Below are 16,604 nucleotides of genomic sequence, written 5' to 3'. Positions count from 1 at the left end.
GACCGGAAGCTTGTCCGTCTGATCGCAGGACAGTCGAGCAGATATCTCCAAACTTGTAGACGCCTCCCTTCTGAACCGAGACAAAGAGCAGCTGCATATTGTACTGGGATCCACCGACGAAAGGCTTTGACAAGGACACGACGCGGTCTTTATCGGCCAAGGCGTTCACTAGGGAGATGGTGTAGTACGACACACTCGAAGAAGACTACCTTGCCATCTACAAGGACCATGTTAGCGTCGACTTCTGGGCCGTCGATATAGGTTTCGATGACAACGTCATGGCCGTGCCACGAGGTGAAGGCATCGCGTCATAGCAGAGGCACTTTTTCACGCAGCTCCTGTTCGTTAGCCACTTTCCAGACACCCTCAGATGACCAGCCCCTGGAAGGTTTCATGATCAGAGGGTATTGGATCTGTGGCCCGTCTTCTGAGAGCATCTTTTCCAGATCGTCTGGAGAATGGACCATTCGGCAGGCTGCTCGACAAAGTGGTAAGTCGTACTGGTTCTTTGCATGCTACAAGACATGGTGACATAGAGGAAATGGAACCACCAGGAGTTGTCAGTTTGTCAGTTTGCCAGTGAAAGCCGGCTGCGAAATTTCGCCATGAGCTATGCAATCACTAGATATTGATATCGAGTACCTGCATGGACTCTCTCTACGAGCCCCAGGTATTAATTCTTGATACAATCGTTAGCGGTCGTAGGTGTCTAGGCAATTTGTCCCCGAAAAGCTTCTTATGAAGAGCCTTAGCAAACTTGGAACCTCGGAGATTGAACTGGTGAAATAGGGCGAACTCGTCGAAGATGCGTGGGTAAACTCCCGACATGCCCCAATCAATAATAATAACTGGGTTGCCACGGAGGATATTAAACTGCGAGAGATCACAGTGGCAGATGCACCGCTCCGAGGGTAAGTCCACCCTATCAGGCCATCCCTCTTCCTTCAGCTTCTCATTAATCCAGGCCTGGAGCTCTTCGGTCGACTGAAAGGTCCGGCCTGCACCATAGTCTGAGAAGAACCGGTCATGAGGCACCTGCCCTGCCAATGGTCCAATTGACGCCTGTGGTGGTAATGGAAGCTCCCAGATATGGCGGACAGCAGCAGCAATGTTTTCGAGGACTGTATCATCCTCTTTTGATGTAAGAGCCTCGCCGTATACTCGCTCCATAACAATATATGTTACTGGCATATCGCTTATTCGCTGCCCGGTAAAGTAGTCATAAACCTTTGGCGTGTATACGATGCTGTGATCTGCATTTTCGTTCACAAACTGCTGCAATATCGCTTCGGCTTCCGTCACGCCAGTACCGTACTTGACCCAGATATCATTATTGTATGGGATGCCGTTTGCCAAAGGACCACGGAGTGCACATGCCGCCATGACATCAGCGCGTGATGGAACCGGAACTGAAGACTGCTTCATGATGCGACGCTGGGGAGAGGCCGAGTCAGCGAAAGTGCTCTAAGGTGTATCGAATACGTAGTAAGTGCCGAGGTAGCCCACTGGGCAAGTTGTCTTTCGTATTATGAAGAAAGATTTGATGTTGGAATGTTCAAATAAAATCTCCTTTTGGCAGGACATCCATCCATGGATCCATGGATACTAAGTTATCAGGTGACAACACTTGTGTTCCAATTTGCTGCCAAAACTGACCTTTATTGTAACCTTTGGATATCGATATAACTAGTAGATAGGTAAGCTACTACTACTAGATAATAGTATAGTATAAATATACGGGAAAGAATAAATAAAGGGTATAGAGTATCTTAACTATAATCCCCTACCTCTACTCCGTAGATTCTTATAAAATATAAAAGTATTTAGCTAATTTCGCGCGCATTTATGAAGCTGCATTTTAATAAAAAAGCGGCCATATTCTCATACTAGAGTTGGGGTGGAATCCAGATATTCAATTGACTAGTTATTGAAGGTATTTTCTTTTTATATCAGTCCATGAAAATAATAACCAAGAAGAGAAGCGTATCTTTAAAAGATTAATAATAGTAATAATCGTATGGAACAGCCCAACCAACCAACCAAGAGACGATGAAGGCTATACAAGTGACTGGGTGATCCCTTCGGCTTCAATTGGAGCATCAAGGAGGTGATCTTGGCCCTGAGCGGCAGTCTTTTCCTCGTCCTTTTTCTTCTCGTGCTCTGCCCGCCAGCGGTCTCGCTCAGACGGCTTGCGAGAGTTACCTCTGGCCTTTCTTATGTGCAGCCGGTTGCCGTAGATGGCGCTGACGCCGTCCAGGGTCTTGAGAGCCTTGTCGGCCTCCTCTGCAGACTCTAGGTCCACGAAGAGGTAGTAATACTGGCTGCCAGACAGGGGCAGTTTGTCCCTATTAGATATTATGACTTTACTTATTGCCTCACTATATAGGATATCGGTTAATTGATAGTCGACCCAGCCAAGCCCAGACGCATTAATGCAACCGAAAAAAGGGGGAGAGGAGGGGGGGAAAGGGGAAGGGGGAGGAAGATATGTAGAAACAGACATACATGTTAAACCCGTAAAAGACCTTGCGGATCTCGTAGTCGACGGTAGGCTGGTTACGCATCCGAGGCAGGCCACCGACGAACAGACGGCGACCCTCTGCAGCGTAGCCGTACCAGTGCTTGGACGCATCGTCTCGAGTCCACCGCTCAAAGACGAACTTGGGAGGGTAAGTCCCCGCCGCCGCCGGCTGCTGCTGCTGCTGCTGCTGCTGCTCGTTTGACTCCTCCCTGGGCTCCGGCGAGTCCAGGTCCGGGTCTCGCCGGCCCAGCGGCGGCTGCAGGTCTGCCCTGGGAACTCCCGGATTGACCTTGACGGGACGGCCCAGGACGAGCTTACCGTTTAAATCAGCCATGGCCCGCTCAGCCTGGTCTGTTGACTTGAGGTCGACGAAACAGTAGGATGGATTCCGTCCCGTAAAGGGGTCAATTGATATATAAATGCGTTCTCTTCACACACAACACACCCAATGGGGATAAGACCGGCGGCGTACTAGGTTAGGAACTGAGAGGAATAATAATAACAAGAGCCTGAAAACGAGAGCAAGAAAGAGAAGAAGAAGAAGAAGGGGAAGTTCTAGACGTACATGTTGTAGGGGCTGGTGGTCTCGTCTCCGCCCTGGCCGCCGAACAGCTCGACGACGTCCTCCTTCTTGGCCATATAGGGCATGTTGCCGACGTACAGCCTCCTCCGCTCGACGATGGCCGGGTGAATGGGCGTCTGCACCTTGGAAGACGACGAGGGAGGAGACTCGTGGTATCGGGCACCCAGCGTCCTCAAGCTGCCGCTGCCGCAGTCAACGGCCTCCCAGCCACGAAAGCCCCGGATGTTGCCTCCTCCTCTTCCTCCTCCTCCTCCTCCTCCTGCTCCTCCTGCTCCTCCCTCGCCGCGGCGGCTACTGCTGCTGCTGCTGCTGCTGCTGCCCGGCTTCCACCGCGGCCGCTCGAAGGGTGTCGACGTCAGCGAGGCGGTCGAGCTGGAGCTGGAGCTGGAGCTGGAGCTTGATGCAGGTCTCGCAGCCGGCCGGGGCTCCCTTTGGGGCTCCCGCTGCCGCCAGTTGGTCGAGCTCTCTGATCGTCTCGCGCCGTGCTGAGCCATGGCGCCTCGGTCGTTTTTCTACCCGCCCAGATCAGCTGTCTGCAGTCTCCCGGGGGCCATCATCATCATTATTGTTATTATTATTGAAGGGCGATGGATGTCTCTGTCTCTCTGCCGGCTTACCTGGCCTGTCTCTGGTCGCTGTCTTGGGTCGACTGCCCATCCGCTGCCCCCGGCGCCCTTGGTCGAGCTGGAGTTTTGTGTGCGCCAGAAGTAAAACCGCCAAGTCCGGAGCTAGCTGGTGGTTAATATTAACTATAAGTATAAAGTCAGTCAGTCCCTTTCGACTTCAACGGCGTCCGTCTGCATTATTATTATTCTCGATCTACGGCCGTGTCTCTGCTGCGAGTCTCCGCTGGCTGTCTCGAGCTCTCCATCTCGCAGCTCGCTAGCAGTCGATCCAGCCAGGGGGTGCTGCTGGAAGGGGAGTGGATGTGGTCCCTCTCTCACCCCCCCTGGGCGGCAGGACGCAGCCAGGGCCCAGCAGAGAAATAAATAGCACCAGCGCAGCCTCTCACGTTCTGGGTCCAGGGGCGCAGATTTGGTCGAGCAGCCAGCTAGAGGCAGAGACAGAGGCAGCAGCAGCAGCAGCAGCAGAAGAGGACGCAGACTCGCCACGAAGAAGAAAAGAAGAAGCAGACGCGGCCGAAGAAGCAATGGAAGGACGCAGAGCCAGCAGGAGATGCTGCTGCTGCTGCTGCTGCTGCTGCTGCTGCGTCGTAGGAAAAAGGAGACGCCCGTAGACAGTCAAGCAGACCCAGCGAGCTCCCCCTTGCCCCTGAGCTACGTAAGATAGGCGTTTACTTATTTATATCTCGCTGGCAAGCCTCGAGTTTATGCTCGCTGTTATTATTATTATCTATTATTCTGTAGAAAAAAGCCGAACTCGCAACCACCAACTTCACCCTCACCACCAGCATAGCCATCACCCTCACCATCACCCTCACCCTCACCCTCACCAGGTAAGCCGTGCCGTCTTCGTGTATCTTCTGCTGCCCTGCTTCTGGTCTGCGTCTGCCCTGCTGGCCAAACCGGCCGGGAACCCTGCCCAGCCGTCCCTTTCGCCTGCAGCGTCCTCAACCCCTCGAAAACGGACCTTCGTCCACCCATCCCTTTTCTCTGCACCTCCAAGCATCAGCACCAGCACCAGCACCAGCACCAACGCCCACGCTGACCAGCTCGTCTCCGTCTGTCCGTATCTAGGTCGTCTGCCGGTGCCTGATCTTGCTCAATTGACTCCTCTTGCCGCAGCAGCTACTCGAAGCTCCGAGCTTAACACTAAAACGCCCGTCGTTTGTTTATCCGGCCTCCCTCGACATGGCTAGTGGCAGGGCATTTGCAACCCATCTCCAGGCTCCCGGGGCAGAGGGACGCGATGAGAGCCAGAGCAGACACCATTTCAAGTCTCAGTCCAACATGGTGAGTCCTCTCTTCTCCCTTTTTCTTCTTTTCTGGCTGCTGTTGGTGGTGCTTTTTGGGCCGTGGTGGTGGCGTACTCTGCTCGTGGCCCAGGGGGGTTGATTGATACCCTGACCCTCCTCGACAGCCAGCATCGCCTACCACGATCAACCAGGGTCTACGATGGTCTACTATAGTCTACTGTGGTCTACGATGGCCTACGATGGCCTACTGTGGTCAATGACGGCAATAGACATGTTTTGTACGGATATGCTAACAGAGACAGGCCTTCGAGAGCGCCTCGACAAACGTGGCGGCCGCGCAGATGCGCAACGCCCTCAACGCCCTTAGCGACACCGTCAAGGATCCCGCCGAAAAGAAGCGGTTCGAGGCCGAGATGGACAACTTCTTCTCGCTCTTCCGCAGATACCTGAACGACAAGGCCAAGGGCAACGTCCTCTCCTGGGACCGCATTGCTCCTCCACAGCCCAACCAGGTGGTCGAGTACGACGACCTGGGCGAGTCCGCCTCGGTCGAGTATCTCAAGAAGCTCGCAGTCGTCAAGCTCAATGGCGGCCTGGGTACCTCCATGGGATGCGTGGGACCAAAGTCCGTCATCGAGGTCCGCGAGGGCATGTCCTTCCTCGACCTCTCCGTCAGACAGATCGAGTACCTCAACCGCACCTACAACGTCAGCGTGCCCCTGGTGCTCATGAACTCCTTCAACACCGACGATGACACCCAGTCCATCATCAAAAAGTACGAGGGCCACAACATCGACATCATCACCTTCAACCAGTCCAGATATCCCCGTATCCTCAGGGACTCCCTTCTTCCAGCGCCCAAGAGCTACAACTCCGCCATCAGTGACTGGTACCCCCCGGGCCACGGAGACGTCTTCGAGTCTCTCATGAACTCGGGCACCCTCGACAAGCTGCTCGACCGCGGTGTCGAGATCATCTTCCTCTCCAACGCCGACAACTTGGGTGCTGTCGTCGACATGCGCATCCTCGAGCACATGGTCAAGAACGACGCCGAGTACATCATGGAACTCACCAACAAGACCAAGGCCGACGTCAAGGGTGGTACCATCATCGACTACGAGGGTAAAGCCCGCCTGCTTGAAATCGCCCAGGTGCCCAAGGAGCACGTCAACGAGTTCAAGTCCATCAAGAAGTTCAAGTACTTCAACACCAACAACATCTGGATGAACCTCCGCGCCGTCAAGCGTGTCGTCGAAGAGGGCGGCCTCCAGATGGAGATCATCCCCAATGGCAAGACCATCCCCGCCGACAAGAAGGGCGAGGCAGACATCTCCATCATCCAGCTCGAGACTGCCGTCGGTGCTGCCATCCGCCACTTCAAGAACGCTCACGGAGTCAACGTGCCCCGTCGCCGCTTCTTGCCCGTCAAGACCTGCTCCGACCTCATGCTCGTCAAGTCTGACCTCTACACCCTCAAGCACGGCCAGCTCGTCATCGACCCCAACCGCTTCGGTGACGCCCCCCTGATCAAGCTCGGAACAGACTTCAAGAAGGTCTCCGACTTCATGAACCACATCCCCAGCATCCCTCGTATCCTCGAGCTCGACCACCTCACCATCTCCGGTGCCGTCAACCTCGGCCGTGGTGTCACCCTCAAGGGAACCGTCATCATCGTGGCCACCGAGGGCAGCACCATTGACATCCCCCCAGGCTCCATCCTTGAGAACGTCGTCGTCCAGGGCAGTCTTCGCATCCTCGAGCATTAGACGCCGGGCCCTTTTCTTCGCATACTCCACTACCTACCATTCTCATCCCCTCTCATGGCCATCGTCATATCATTTGAACATTGACATGCTATTGCCATTGCCTTGCTCTACAGTATCCCGTTTTTAATCCTTTTCTTCTCCTCTGTCTGCGTGCAAAGTTTCCTATTTCATACTAAAGAAAAAAATCTGCTGTCGTCGGCGTTGTCTTTTTCCTCCTTTTTTTTTTCTTTCTCCTGAGCGTCTCCTAATCAACAAATAACACAATGCATATTTACTGACATTCCTTCCCTTTACATATGCTAAGAGAGAAAAAAAAATGCAGAAACCAAATATTAAGATGAGCGGTTATACGTGCGTGAATCGAAGCAAAAAGTGGTCATCGAAAATGGACAGTTATTATTTACTCTTCCTTCTCCAACCTGTCTCATATAGTCAATTGTTCCTATTTGATTGACGGAAAATGCAATCCATCATACCCCTTAGGTCATGGCTTTATGTTTCATAGTCGCTTTTAATATCATTACACGCAGAAAAAAAAAAAAAAAAAACAAGTGCATAGAATATGCCAGGGTTAGATTACTGCATTCGACATTTTAACAGAATCCCCCCTATAAATATCCCGTAGGCTCCCAAGCCAAACAAGAGAGGTGATGTCCTTCCTAGACCAAAAATACAAAGAAATGGATTAAAAAAAAATGTAGTAAAAACTGGGTCGGCCGTCATCATAAATCATAGCCACAGGAACAATGGCATACAGTTAACTTCGCCTCCGATGCGTAGACCGAGAACGTGGCCTACCCCCTGGATAACTACCATACTGTCCTTCACCACTGCTCCTATTCTTCCTTCTCTTCTCCTTACTACTGCCGGAGCTGTTCCTCAGCCCGTTTTTAATAGTAGACTCCAGTTTTGCGGCATATTTCGCTCGTCTGCTGGTCTCCCGCTGACCGCCGCTGGAATTAATGATCGGTATTGGACCGGCGGTAGGAGGCATTGGTGCTGGAGGAGCAGCGTATGCTGATGACGGCGGCTGTCCTTGTGTCTGTGCTTGTGCCTGTGCTTGTGCAGCTGTAGCGTATTCGTCGTCCGAAATGTCGATGCTGCTATCACTCTCACTCCACGTCTCGTCCTCGCCGCGTCGTGGACGGGACCGGGAGCGTTCTATATCTCGCTCTCGTCCTCGTTCTCGTTCTCGCTCTCGCTCTCGCTCTCGTGCACTTCGAGACGAATGTATCAGGTCATCTGCATGCCTGTAGTCTTGGTAATAATGATGCTGACGACGAGATGGGGACCCGCGAGAGTGAGAGCGAGGACGCATCTCAGTGCCCCGTCTCCCCCTTGTTTTCCGTTGTCTTGGCTCACGAAGGGATTGGTGACGGTGCAAGCGTGATCGATGATCTGGGTGCATTGGCTCGCTGTACTGATCAGTTGTCGTGGTAGGGGATATCGGAGGAGACATGCGAGGGTTCTCCGCTGGGTTGCTGGACCTTGAGCCGCGGTGAGAGCTGGGAGTGGAGTGACTGAAGTTGATCATGCCATCGTCATCGAACAGGTCAACATATCTAGGGTGAAAATGGTGGCTATGGTGCTTTGGTGAAGGGAATGCATTTGCTGCACTGTCGTCATACGTTGTTGGTTTGATTTCGGGGATGTGTTTGGGCGGAGGGTACGAGTAGTAGATCTCAGGTTCCTCCTCGTCTATTCTCCTCCTTGGTGACTCGTGCATGGGCTTATGTGAGGGTTGTCGATGGCGATGCATGGATTCGTGAGAATGATGTCGTACGTGGGAGGAGCGAGAAGGGAATATTTCTTCGTGGACAGAATGTCCGTGGTCGTGGTGTCGTGGTTCACCCATCCGGCTATGATGATGATGATGATTATGATGATGTGCGTGAATATCTTCAGCGATAGCAACCCCTTCGTCGTCACCATCTGATGATTCGGGGTGTGCCCATGACCGCCTATATGCACTCGGTGGGCTGGAATGGCCACGATAATGGTATGATGTCTTGGATCGAGAGGCCGATGCAGGACGCTCGAAGCCGGCTGTCTTGGGCCCGGTGTCACCAGTATAGTCGGCTGCCTCAGTAAACCGTAAAGGACGTGGGATACGGCTATGAGGTTCTCTAGAGCCTTGTCTCGATGCAGTGGCCCCCTTTCTACCGGTGGGTGAATAGTAGTGACTCCGGTTGAAATAATCACCATCTTCCTCGTTTCTTGACTGGCGAGTCCCCCGTGTGCATGACGGAGGAGGCGCATTACCAGGCGGCCGTGTATGTGGAGTAGTGGCAGCAGACTCTAGTTCTAGACGATTACTGACGGTCTCATGCCATTTAACCATGTCAGGATCTGGCTGTGTGGGGAAAGCAGACGCGGGAATGGTCTTGGGAAGCAAGTATCCTTCATGGACGTCAACTATATCAAACATTTCCACTGCTCTCTGGAGAAAAGGGGTGTGTTCTTCGGGGCAGAGCAAGAGCTGGATTGTTTGCCATCGGATATAGCCATGTGGCAGCAAAGCTGGAATAGACGGTGCTTCAAAGGCATTCTTGGTCGGTTGGAGGGTATGAAAGCAGCCTAGAGACTGGTATATAAATGAAAGAGAGGCACTGGGAGTGTTCAGAAACAAACTATCATAGTTTCCTCCTACAGCACGATAAAAGGCAGCCAGTTTCTCAGGGGTAAGCTCCTTTGTAGAAGATGAAGGGTCGAGTTCAGACTATGTACACCGTTAGTCTATCATATAAATATGCTTTTGACGATACATAGATATTATCATCAGGCAAAAAAATCAATAAAAAAAAAAAGACGAGAGGACGGGGTATATTTACGATAACACCTGCGAGCCCCAGGCACAGCTGCTCTAGCCTCGGCGAGGGACTCTTGTCCGGCTGTATGAGATAGCCCCAGTCGAAGTCCTTCGCGGGCTGCTTTGGTCCCATCGTGTTGTACTCTATAAGAGCAACCATTTGACGTCCTCGGGGCCTCGCCGTCGCTTTTGCTAGAACGCCGTGCTTGGGGTATATCCACACTGTGTGTTTTTTTTGTCTTGCCCTCTCACTTCTTCGCGAGTCAGGAGGGGCTCAGCCTGCTTTTTAACAGCAGACGAATGAGGCGCAAACAGGCTGCGATGCAGGGGTCGTTTGCTGCGGGCGCATGGTTGCCTAGGCAGTGTGGCCCAGGCAGCGAGAGGCAGCAAGTCGAACGCCAGCGAGGACGAGAGAATCACACGAGGGCCCGCTGCCAAACGACGGCCGCAGAGAAAGACCGGTGTATCAACAAGGTGTAAGGGGGCTCGACCTCGAAGCCGCCTTGACTGCGTGGATATTTATTTAGCTCGTTGGTTAACCTTAGGTTGTTGCCCAACGGACGAGAGGGACCCGGCCAGCAGCTAAACAACCAACTAGTCTGGCTCGCTCGCGAACTGTCCGGCGCTTGTGTGCTTGAAACCGCTCTGACACGGCGCATAGCAGGCCACCTATATAGCCATCAGCATGATATATATATATATATATATATATAACTAACTAGTGTTTGAGGCTGGCCGGGTCTGTCACACCGGATGCCGCCTACATACGACGCCGGCGCCTGCGAACGACCTGCTCCCGCCGACCTCGAGGCATCCCCCACATGGGGTCACGAGCAGGACAGGGCAAGGCTGCCTGCCTGCGTGAATCGGCGAGAAGAGGAAGACGACTGACGAGAGGAATAAGAAACGAAGACACAAGACGAAAAAGAAATACGATGATGGATAATAAGGGGAGCGTTCCGGAAGTTTAGCTGTAGCGTGCAGCGGGAAAGTCGCCTTTCTCGCCCATGGATCACCCTCCAGCGGGATCCGAAACCTCGCCGCGGTGCCTGGACTGGACAGGAACAGGAGCTGGTGGAGGAGCTGGAGGACCCGAGGGGCCTTGCTGTGGCTGCTCCCGGTTTATGACGCAATGTGCTGCATTAGACGGCACGTTTATCTAGAGCATACATTATCCTCTCAAGGTTGTATGGAGGGAGACTCTCCGAGTGTCATCCATGACCCGAGTATATTATCTGTTTTCGTAGAAAAGAGAGAAAAAAAAGAAAGGTACCAAACGCCTTGCTTCCAAACCAGTAGCCTAAAGTGCGCTCCTCTCCCCCAAAGGAAATAAACCCCCAAGATGTACGAGGCCAGCCCTGGAAAGAGGTCAGTACCGCTTCCTCGTGGGCTCCGGGCTTGGGCTGCGGGTAACACTCCGCTCGTCCCGGCCGCGCAGTCTCAGCCATTTTTTCGTGGAAAGCTCCAGCTCCCGGTCAAGCTCCTCGCTGGGCTCCTTGCGGTGGATGAAATTGCAGAATCCACCTCGCACACACCCTTCGCCGCTATTCAGTCGGCAGCACGCTTCTCGGAAATCCGTGACGGGCGATAGCTCGCAGTATATCGGTCGAGCAGCGTACCAGCGGGAGTTCAACGCATCGCAGGCCTTTTGTGCAGAGTCTTCGTACTTGAATCTAGCATATACATTTCCAATCAAGTCTGGTGTTGGTGGTTAGCCAGCGTACTTCGTTGCGCATTGCAGTAGACACGAGAATGGACAGGAGATACACCTACGGTCGTTATTGTTCTCGCACACCACCACCTCCTCAATCTCGCCGTACTTGCACATCTCACACCAAAAGTCCTCGTAGAAGGCGTCGAAGTGATTCTGCAGCTGGCTGGGGTTCATCTTATTCTTGGGGTCATATTGCGGGTTCTGATATAGGTTCGGTAGGAGGATAGTCTGCGAATACGACGGCTTGACGTGCTTTCGCGAACAGCGGTCACCATGACGGCATGCGCCGATTTTGTAGTAGAACGAGCAGTTAACCTATGCGGCGGGCCTGATGTTAGCTCCTGTCTGCAGGAAGGCGGCTGTAATGCAGCATCACAAGGGAGCTGGGTCCAGGGGAGAGAGAGCTTACCTTATCTTGCTCTGTTCCGAAGATAGATGCGAGGTAGTTGGCCATTTTCGAAGGTGCGTGAAGCTGAAGAGTGGCTGCGAGAGTATTGTCCGAGAACAATTCAAGGGTATACCCGTGACGGAGACCGCGTTTCCTCCTGAAGAATTCGCTTGATTGACTGAAGTTCGATCACTTTTCTGTTTCTTCGACTTTCTCGACTTTGAAGATTCGGCGAAGTCGAGGTGGCGAGTCACGTGGTAGTTCTGCGGAATAATTTAGAGCCGAAAGTTTAAATGTTTATCGGGTGCCTGGGCCCGGGCGCAGTTAGAGTTTACAGGGGTACATCCTACTTATATAAAAAAATGTGTCAATCTATATAAAATCCTTCTGGTTCTAATGGACAATCATAGTAGATACCAGGCAAGCTCGACTAATCATGTGGGATAACTTTGTGAACTAAGGGATGGGCTTTATTGTCATAAAGTCAATGTTATTCACAGAGGTCCTGCTATATATGTATATAGAATGGAGCTAAGTATTTACTTCTATGTGCTCTGTCTACTCGCCGAGTGACGGGATAAACAAACAGAAAAAGGAACCTAAATATATAGTTGCAATAATTATAAAAAGTCTTCCTTGTTTTAACTCCTTCTATACAGCTTCTCCCATACTCTCTGGCTTTCTGCATTCAGCCATTATTATTATTGATTAGGTACAATCATTCTTCCTTCTCAAACAGACTAAGTTGAAAGAATAAAGTCTAATTATAGTAAGTTACTTTTCACTTCCTTTTGATGTCGAGATCTCCTGATAGTCTACGGCCCTTTCCCTTGCTATGACACCTTCTGAGACCTTTCGCCTCCAATATTTCCTTTACGTTAAGGATTATAGTCATGTTCACATACCCGGTATCGAAGGCTATCCTTAAGATACCTGGCTTGTCAGGGAATATCCATAAAGCTATATGTTATTTTTGGGGCTGGATATTAATACATCTATTTGAACTCTTTAAAGGTTAATTAGAGATTGATAGCATTCATCATGCTACCTTCTATTGAACAAGTGGGAACCCCCTGCGGAAATCTCCTGGTCACTGGTGGGTCAGAGGAGTATAGCGCGGAGTATCCTCCTAAGATTGCAACATTTTACTACCTGGGTGAGTTGAATGATGAGATGAAGCCAATATACCCGCAAGGTAATGGCAGATCATTTACCCTCAGAGGGAACGTCTATCATATCTTCGGTAAAACCATATGGAAAGACGCAAAAGGAGAAATAGTGGGCGAAGCTGCAAATTCACTAGCATTGGTCTCTGATCCAGAAGTGAACCCAATAGCGAACGTTGCTATGCCGAGTAACAGGGGTATGGCGCCTTTCCTGCCTCTCACAAAGGATGAAGAGGAGCTTGAGAAAGGTCATAACCACAAAGTCATACTCGAAATGCCCGGTGGTTTCTGCAAGCCTGAACCCAATGCAATTGGAGGCTATATCTGGTTCCAGAAATACCTACAGACCCGTTCAACCGAGGGTATCATTGAGATCGCGTTTCAAGGAGTTGGCCTGGCCATCGCGGTAAGGAACAGACATACAGAGGAAGTTAGGGCCGAACGGATCATGCGCAACGACCTGCTCTTCACTGATAGCGAACCAGCGTTTGGATCATTCTGCTCAGTTCTTGAGAGTTATTATTTCTATGTCTGGGGAAAGCTTGGTGAGGATATCTATTTGGCCAGGGTTGAAAAATACGAGCCACAAAATCGCAGTGCATATGAATACTGGGATGGGTATAATTTCACACAGGATATTTTGACTGCTGTGCCTGTGTTTAGCGGCTACTCATCTGGGACAATCATGCGTTCAAAAATATTTGGTCATCTTTATAACTGGATGTTCATAGGAGGAACCGAATCGAACACGCCAGTTGTGACCATCGGTGTGGCGCATGATATCCAAGGCCCGTATATAATGCATAGCCTGATCAAGTCAGAGCATGTACACCCAATGCTTCGACAGGTGCACTCTGTGTATGCACATCATTGGGCGTATACCGAAAGAGATGGTCAACTCCTGGTAACTTGGAACGAGAGTAAGACCGGTAACATTATTGGAACAAAACTCCAGTTTTCAATGTGTAAGTTATCTGCTTTACCACGGTGGTAGCCTATAAGCTAACATCCATCCAAGTTCACGGAGGAGCATATTGGAAGGATATCTCGTTCATTTACATGCCATGTAAGTGAACCATGCCCATGTTTTCAAAGATTGCCATATATTGACAGTCCTCCAGCTGCAATAACTTCCATGATCATGGACGGGAAAGATCTGATCATATCGTTTGCTCGGGCAAAGAAAGCTGCCTGTAAGTGTTCAACTAATGATCCGGAGTGCTTCAATCATAGAGGGTTAACGAGTTGCAAAATTAGGCAGAATCGATTATGATATGGACGGCGAGACTATCATCAGGGTTTTTGCAGGGGATTTGGAATCAGTGAACGCAGCTGTCGACTCCATTTGCAACCTTATCCGCCGCTGGTGTAATGAATTTCTCGACGAGGGCAAGGCAGCAAAGGCCAGCAGCTCATTGAAGGGGATGCTGAGATGGCCCTTTAGTATCTTCACATCGTTGTCACTCCAATCAGAATAGCCACCTATCACCCCATCTCTTCTTCCTGTCGTAGAAGTAGAAATATACAAAGAACGCCCTGTCATGTCATGTCGTCTAATGCCGAAAAGGCCTCGGCGTTCTGCGCCGGCTTAGCGCGGCTACTCCCTAGCGCCGAGCCGCCCGCCCAAGCATAAATAACAACCCTGACAGCCGCGCATCTTTCTCCGCATTTCCTCACCAACCTCCCGTCCTTGCAACAACCACCAGCAACCTCGAGCTGCAAGCCAGCCACTCTTTTAGACAGCGCCATTGCATGCCACAGCCTAGTCAAGATGTTTCCTCCTTTCGATTACTTCCAGTACCGTAGTGCTCGGTAAGCTGAGCACCTAATTCCTTCCCCTCTCCTTTGTTGGGTTGTTACCTCGGGTACCTAGCTAGTTACTAAGTAGAACCAACAAACAGCAACTTCAAGCGCAACCAAAGATCGCAGCGCTTTGCTTCTCTGCCTTCTGTCTACCATGCTCCCTTCTCCGCCTTTGATCAGTCAGTGATCGACAAGCCAATCGAAGAGCTTGTCCAAGACGTCCACAAGGGCGCCCTCGCCCCCGTCGATGTACTACATACTTATGGCAAGATCGCCATCAAGGCGCAGGAACGATGCAATTGTATAACGGAATTGCTGATTCCAGAGTCTGAAGAATGGGCAAAGTCTGGGATCAACCTTCAGGGGCCATTGGCTGGTATCCCTGTTTCGTTGAAAGACTCCATCCAGGTTGGTGGCTTCGACACTTCTGTGGGCTATACGAGATATACCCGTCAGCCAGCTGCAAAGGATGGTGCCTTAGTTCGGCTGTTAAAAGACGCAGGTATGTCGTTTTGGTAGTCGCAACATGCAGTTTTCCTGTCTGACATGATTCAAGGTGCTGTTCCATATGCAAAGACTGCTCTTCCGATCACACTACTCTCCTTTGAATCTACCAATGATCTCTGGGGAGTTTGCCGTAACCCCCATGGCTCTGCTTTCACTCCTGGTGGCTCTTCTGGTGGTGAAGCTGCTCTCTTGGCCATGGGAGGCCGTATTGGTGTCGGCTCTGATGTTGCTGGCTCCGTCCGTCTCCCTGCTGCATGGAGTGGTTGTTATTCTCTCCGCTGCAGCACTGGGCGATGGCCGAAGGCCGGCGTCAGCACTAGTATGGCGGGACAGGAGGGCGTTCCTAGTGTTTTCAGCCCTATGGCAAGAACACTCAATGATCTGACTTACTTCGCTCGGTCCATTATTGGAATGGAGCCATGGAAGTACGATACCACAGTTCATCCAATCGTCTGGAGGAGCGAAATAGAAGACGAGGCCAAGACGAAGAAGCTCCGAATTGGTGTCATGAGGTCGGACGGTTAGTTGTTCCCTTTACCCTCCTAATTGCCTTTAGTCGATGATTTTTTCACTAACATGAAGCCCCTCAGGTGTTGTACCACCAACTCCTGCAGTTGCCCGTGGAATAAACACCACAGTTGCTGCTTTGACCGCAGCCGGGCACACAATCGTTGAGGTCAAGGAGCCAGAGACTGCTACTTCCTTAATGGGTCTTAACCTCGCGTCTCTTCTGCTGAACTCTGATGGTTGTGAAACGTTCAATTCCCATTTGCAAACAGGTGAATCTTCTGATCCGGGTGCTGCCCACCTCACCACTTTCTCTTGGTTTTCTTGGCCATTCCGATATGCCTATTACCTCTTTGTTCGCTACATTAAGCGTGATCCAACATGGGCGTACCTTCTCCGTGACTTTGGCCTCAAAACTGCTACTCAGCAATGGAAGCTTGTCGCCCAGCGTGAAACTTTCCGTGCTACCTGGCACGACTGGTGGAACGCCAAGGAGCAAGACTTCGACTTCATTCTTTGCCCTGTCAATGCCACCCCTGCACTCCCCCACGGCGCTATGACTGATGCTGTCAGCGCCTGTGGCTACACTTTCTTCTGGAATATGCTTGATTACTCTGCCGGTGTCATTCCAGTCGGCCATGTTGATGCTAAGAGGGATGCCCTTGTTGGGCCTGATGGCAAGAAGGGCAAGAATGTGTACAAGCGTGTGCTGAAGAACTTGGGTGTTGACAGTGCCGTTTCCCGGGGTGCCTGGAAGTACTATGATGCCGATGCTATGCACGGTCTTCCTATTGCTGTCCAGGTTGTTGGGCGAAGGTGGCACGAGGAGAAGGTTATCGGGTGTATGCATGCTGTTGAGCGAGCCTTGGAAGAGTACAAGGGCCCGGGTGGTGATGGTGGAAAGTACCAGCTCTTGGAAGTTGACTGAATTATTGGCATCACTGTTCTTTCTTGGTCACATCAA

The 16,604-nt window shown here is 51.4% G+C and overlaps 8 protein-coding genes across 8 annotated transcripts; 3 read left to right on the top strand and 5 right to left on the bottom strand.

Moving 5' to 3' along the window:
• Positions 1-657: 657 nt before the first annotated feature.
• ARB_00258 (uncharacterized protein) lies at positions 658-1,425 on the bottom strand (the record flags this gene model as incomplete). Its single annotated transcript, XM_003013394.1, has 1 exon — positions 658-1,425. One exon carries the CDS (start codon positions 1,423-1,425, stop codon positions 658-660), a length of 768 nt encoding a protein of 255 aa, XP_003013440.1.
• Positions 1,426-2,056: 631 nt separating this feature from the next.
• ARB_00257 (ribonucleoprotein, putative) lies at positions 2,057-3,598 on the bottom strand (the record flags this gene model as incomplete). The annotated part of the gene is made up of 3 exons (XM_003013393.1): positions 2,057-2,378; positions 2,506-2,949; positions 3,087-3,598. 3 exons carry the CDS (start codon positions 3,596-3,598, stop codon positions 2,057-2,059), a joined length of 1,278 nt encoding a protein of 425 aa, XP_003013439.1.
• Positions 3,599-4,112: 514 nt separating this feature from the next.
• On the bottom strand, positions 4,113-5,253 carry ARB_00256 (uncharacterized protein; the record flags this gene model as incomplete). Its single annotated transcript, XM_003013392.1, has 5 exons — positions 4,113-4,310; positions 4,499-4,617; positions 4,695-4,797; positions 4,994-5,154; positions 5,229-5,253. 5 exons carry the CDS (start codon positions 5,251-5,253, stop codon positions 4,113-4,115), a joined length of 606 nt encoding a protein of 201 aa, XP_003013438.1.
• Positions 5,254-5,321: 68 nt separating this feature from the next.
• On the top strand, positions 5,322-6,746 carry ARB_00255 (uncharacterized protein; the record flags this gene model as incomplete). The annotated part of the gene is made up of 1 exon (XM_003013391.1): positions 5,322-6,746. One exon carries the CDS (start codon positions 5,322-5,324, stop codon positions 6,744-6,746), a length of 1,425 nt encoding a protein of 474 aa, XP_003013437.1.
• A 757-nt stretch (positions 6,747-7,503) lies between these two features.
• ARB_00254 (uncharacterized protein) lies at positions 7,504-9,715 on the bottom strand (the record flags this gene model as incomplete). Its single annotated transcript, XM_003013390.1, has 2 exons — positions 7,504-9,465; positions 9,578-9,715. The coding sequence occupies 2 exons, from the start codon at positions 9,713-9,715 to the stop codon at positions 7,504-7,506; spliced, it is 2,100 nt and encodes a 699-aa protein (XP_003013436.1).
• A 1,209-nt stretch (positions 9,716-10,924) lies between these two features.
• On the bottom strand, positions 10,925-11,723 carry ARB_00253 (uncharacterized protein; the record flags this gene model as incomplete). The annotated part of the gene is made up of 3 exons (XM_003013389.1): positions 10,925-11,253; positions 11,329-11,497; positions 11,679-11,723. 3 exons carry the CDS (start codon positions 11,721-11,723, stop codon positions 10,925-10,927), a joined length of 543 nt encoding a protein of 180 aa, XP_003013435.1.
• A 975-nt stretch (positions 11,724-12,698) lies between these two features.
• Positions 12,699-14,301, top strand: ARB_00252 (uncharacterized protein; the record flags this gene model as incomplete). The annotated part of the gene is made up of 3 exons (XM_003013388.1): positions 12,699-13,788; positions 13,945-14,016; positions 14,081-14,301. 3 exons carry the CDS (start codon positions 12,699-12,701, stop codon positions 14,299-14,301), a joined length of 1,383 nt encoding a protein of 460 aa, XP_003013434.1.
• A 293-nt stretch (positions 14,302-14,594) lies between these two features.
• On the top strand, positions 14,595-16,568 carry ARB_00251 (acetamidase; the record flags this gene model as incomplete). The annotated part of the gene is made up of 4 exons (XM_003013387.1): positions 14,595-14,635; positions 14,725-15,128; positions 15,159-15,653; positions 15,748-16,568. The coding sequence occupies 4 exons, from the start codon at positions 14,595-14,597 to the stop codon at positions 16,566-16,568; spliced, it is 1,761 nt and encodes a 586-aa protein (XP_003013433.1).
• Between the last annotated feature and the right edge of the window lie 36 nt (positions 16,569-16,604).

The sequence above is a fragment of the Trichophyton benhamiae genome (genome assembly GCF_000151125.1).
Source record: "Trichophyton benhamiae CBS 112371 chromosome Unknown contig00070.0, whole genome shotgun sequence".
NCBI lineage: Eukaryota > Fungi > Ascomycota > Eurotiomycetes > Onygenales > Arthrodermataceae > Trichophyton > Trichophyton benhamiae.
The sequence above is the reverse complement of the archived record's forward strand: the minus strand, read 5'-3'. Positions and strand labels throughout refer to the sequence as shown.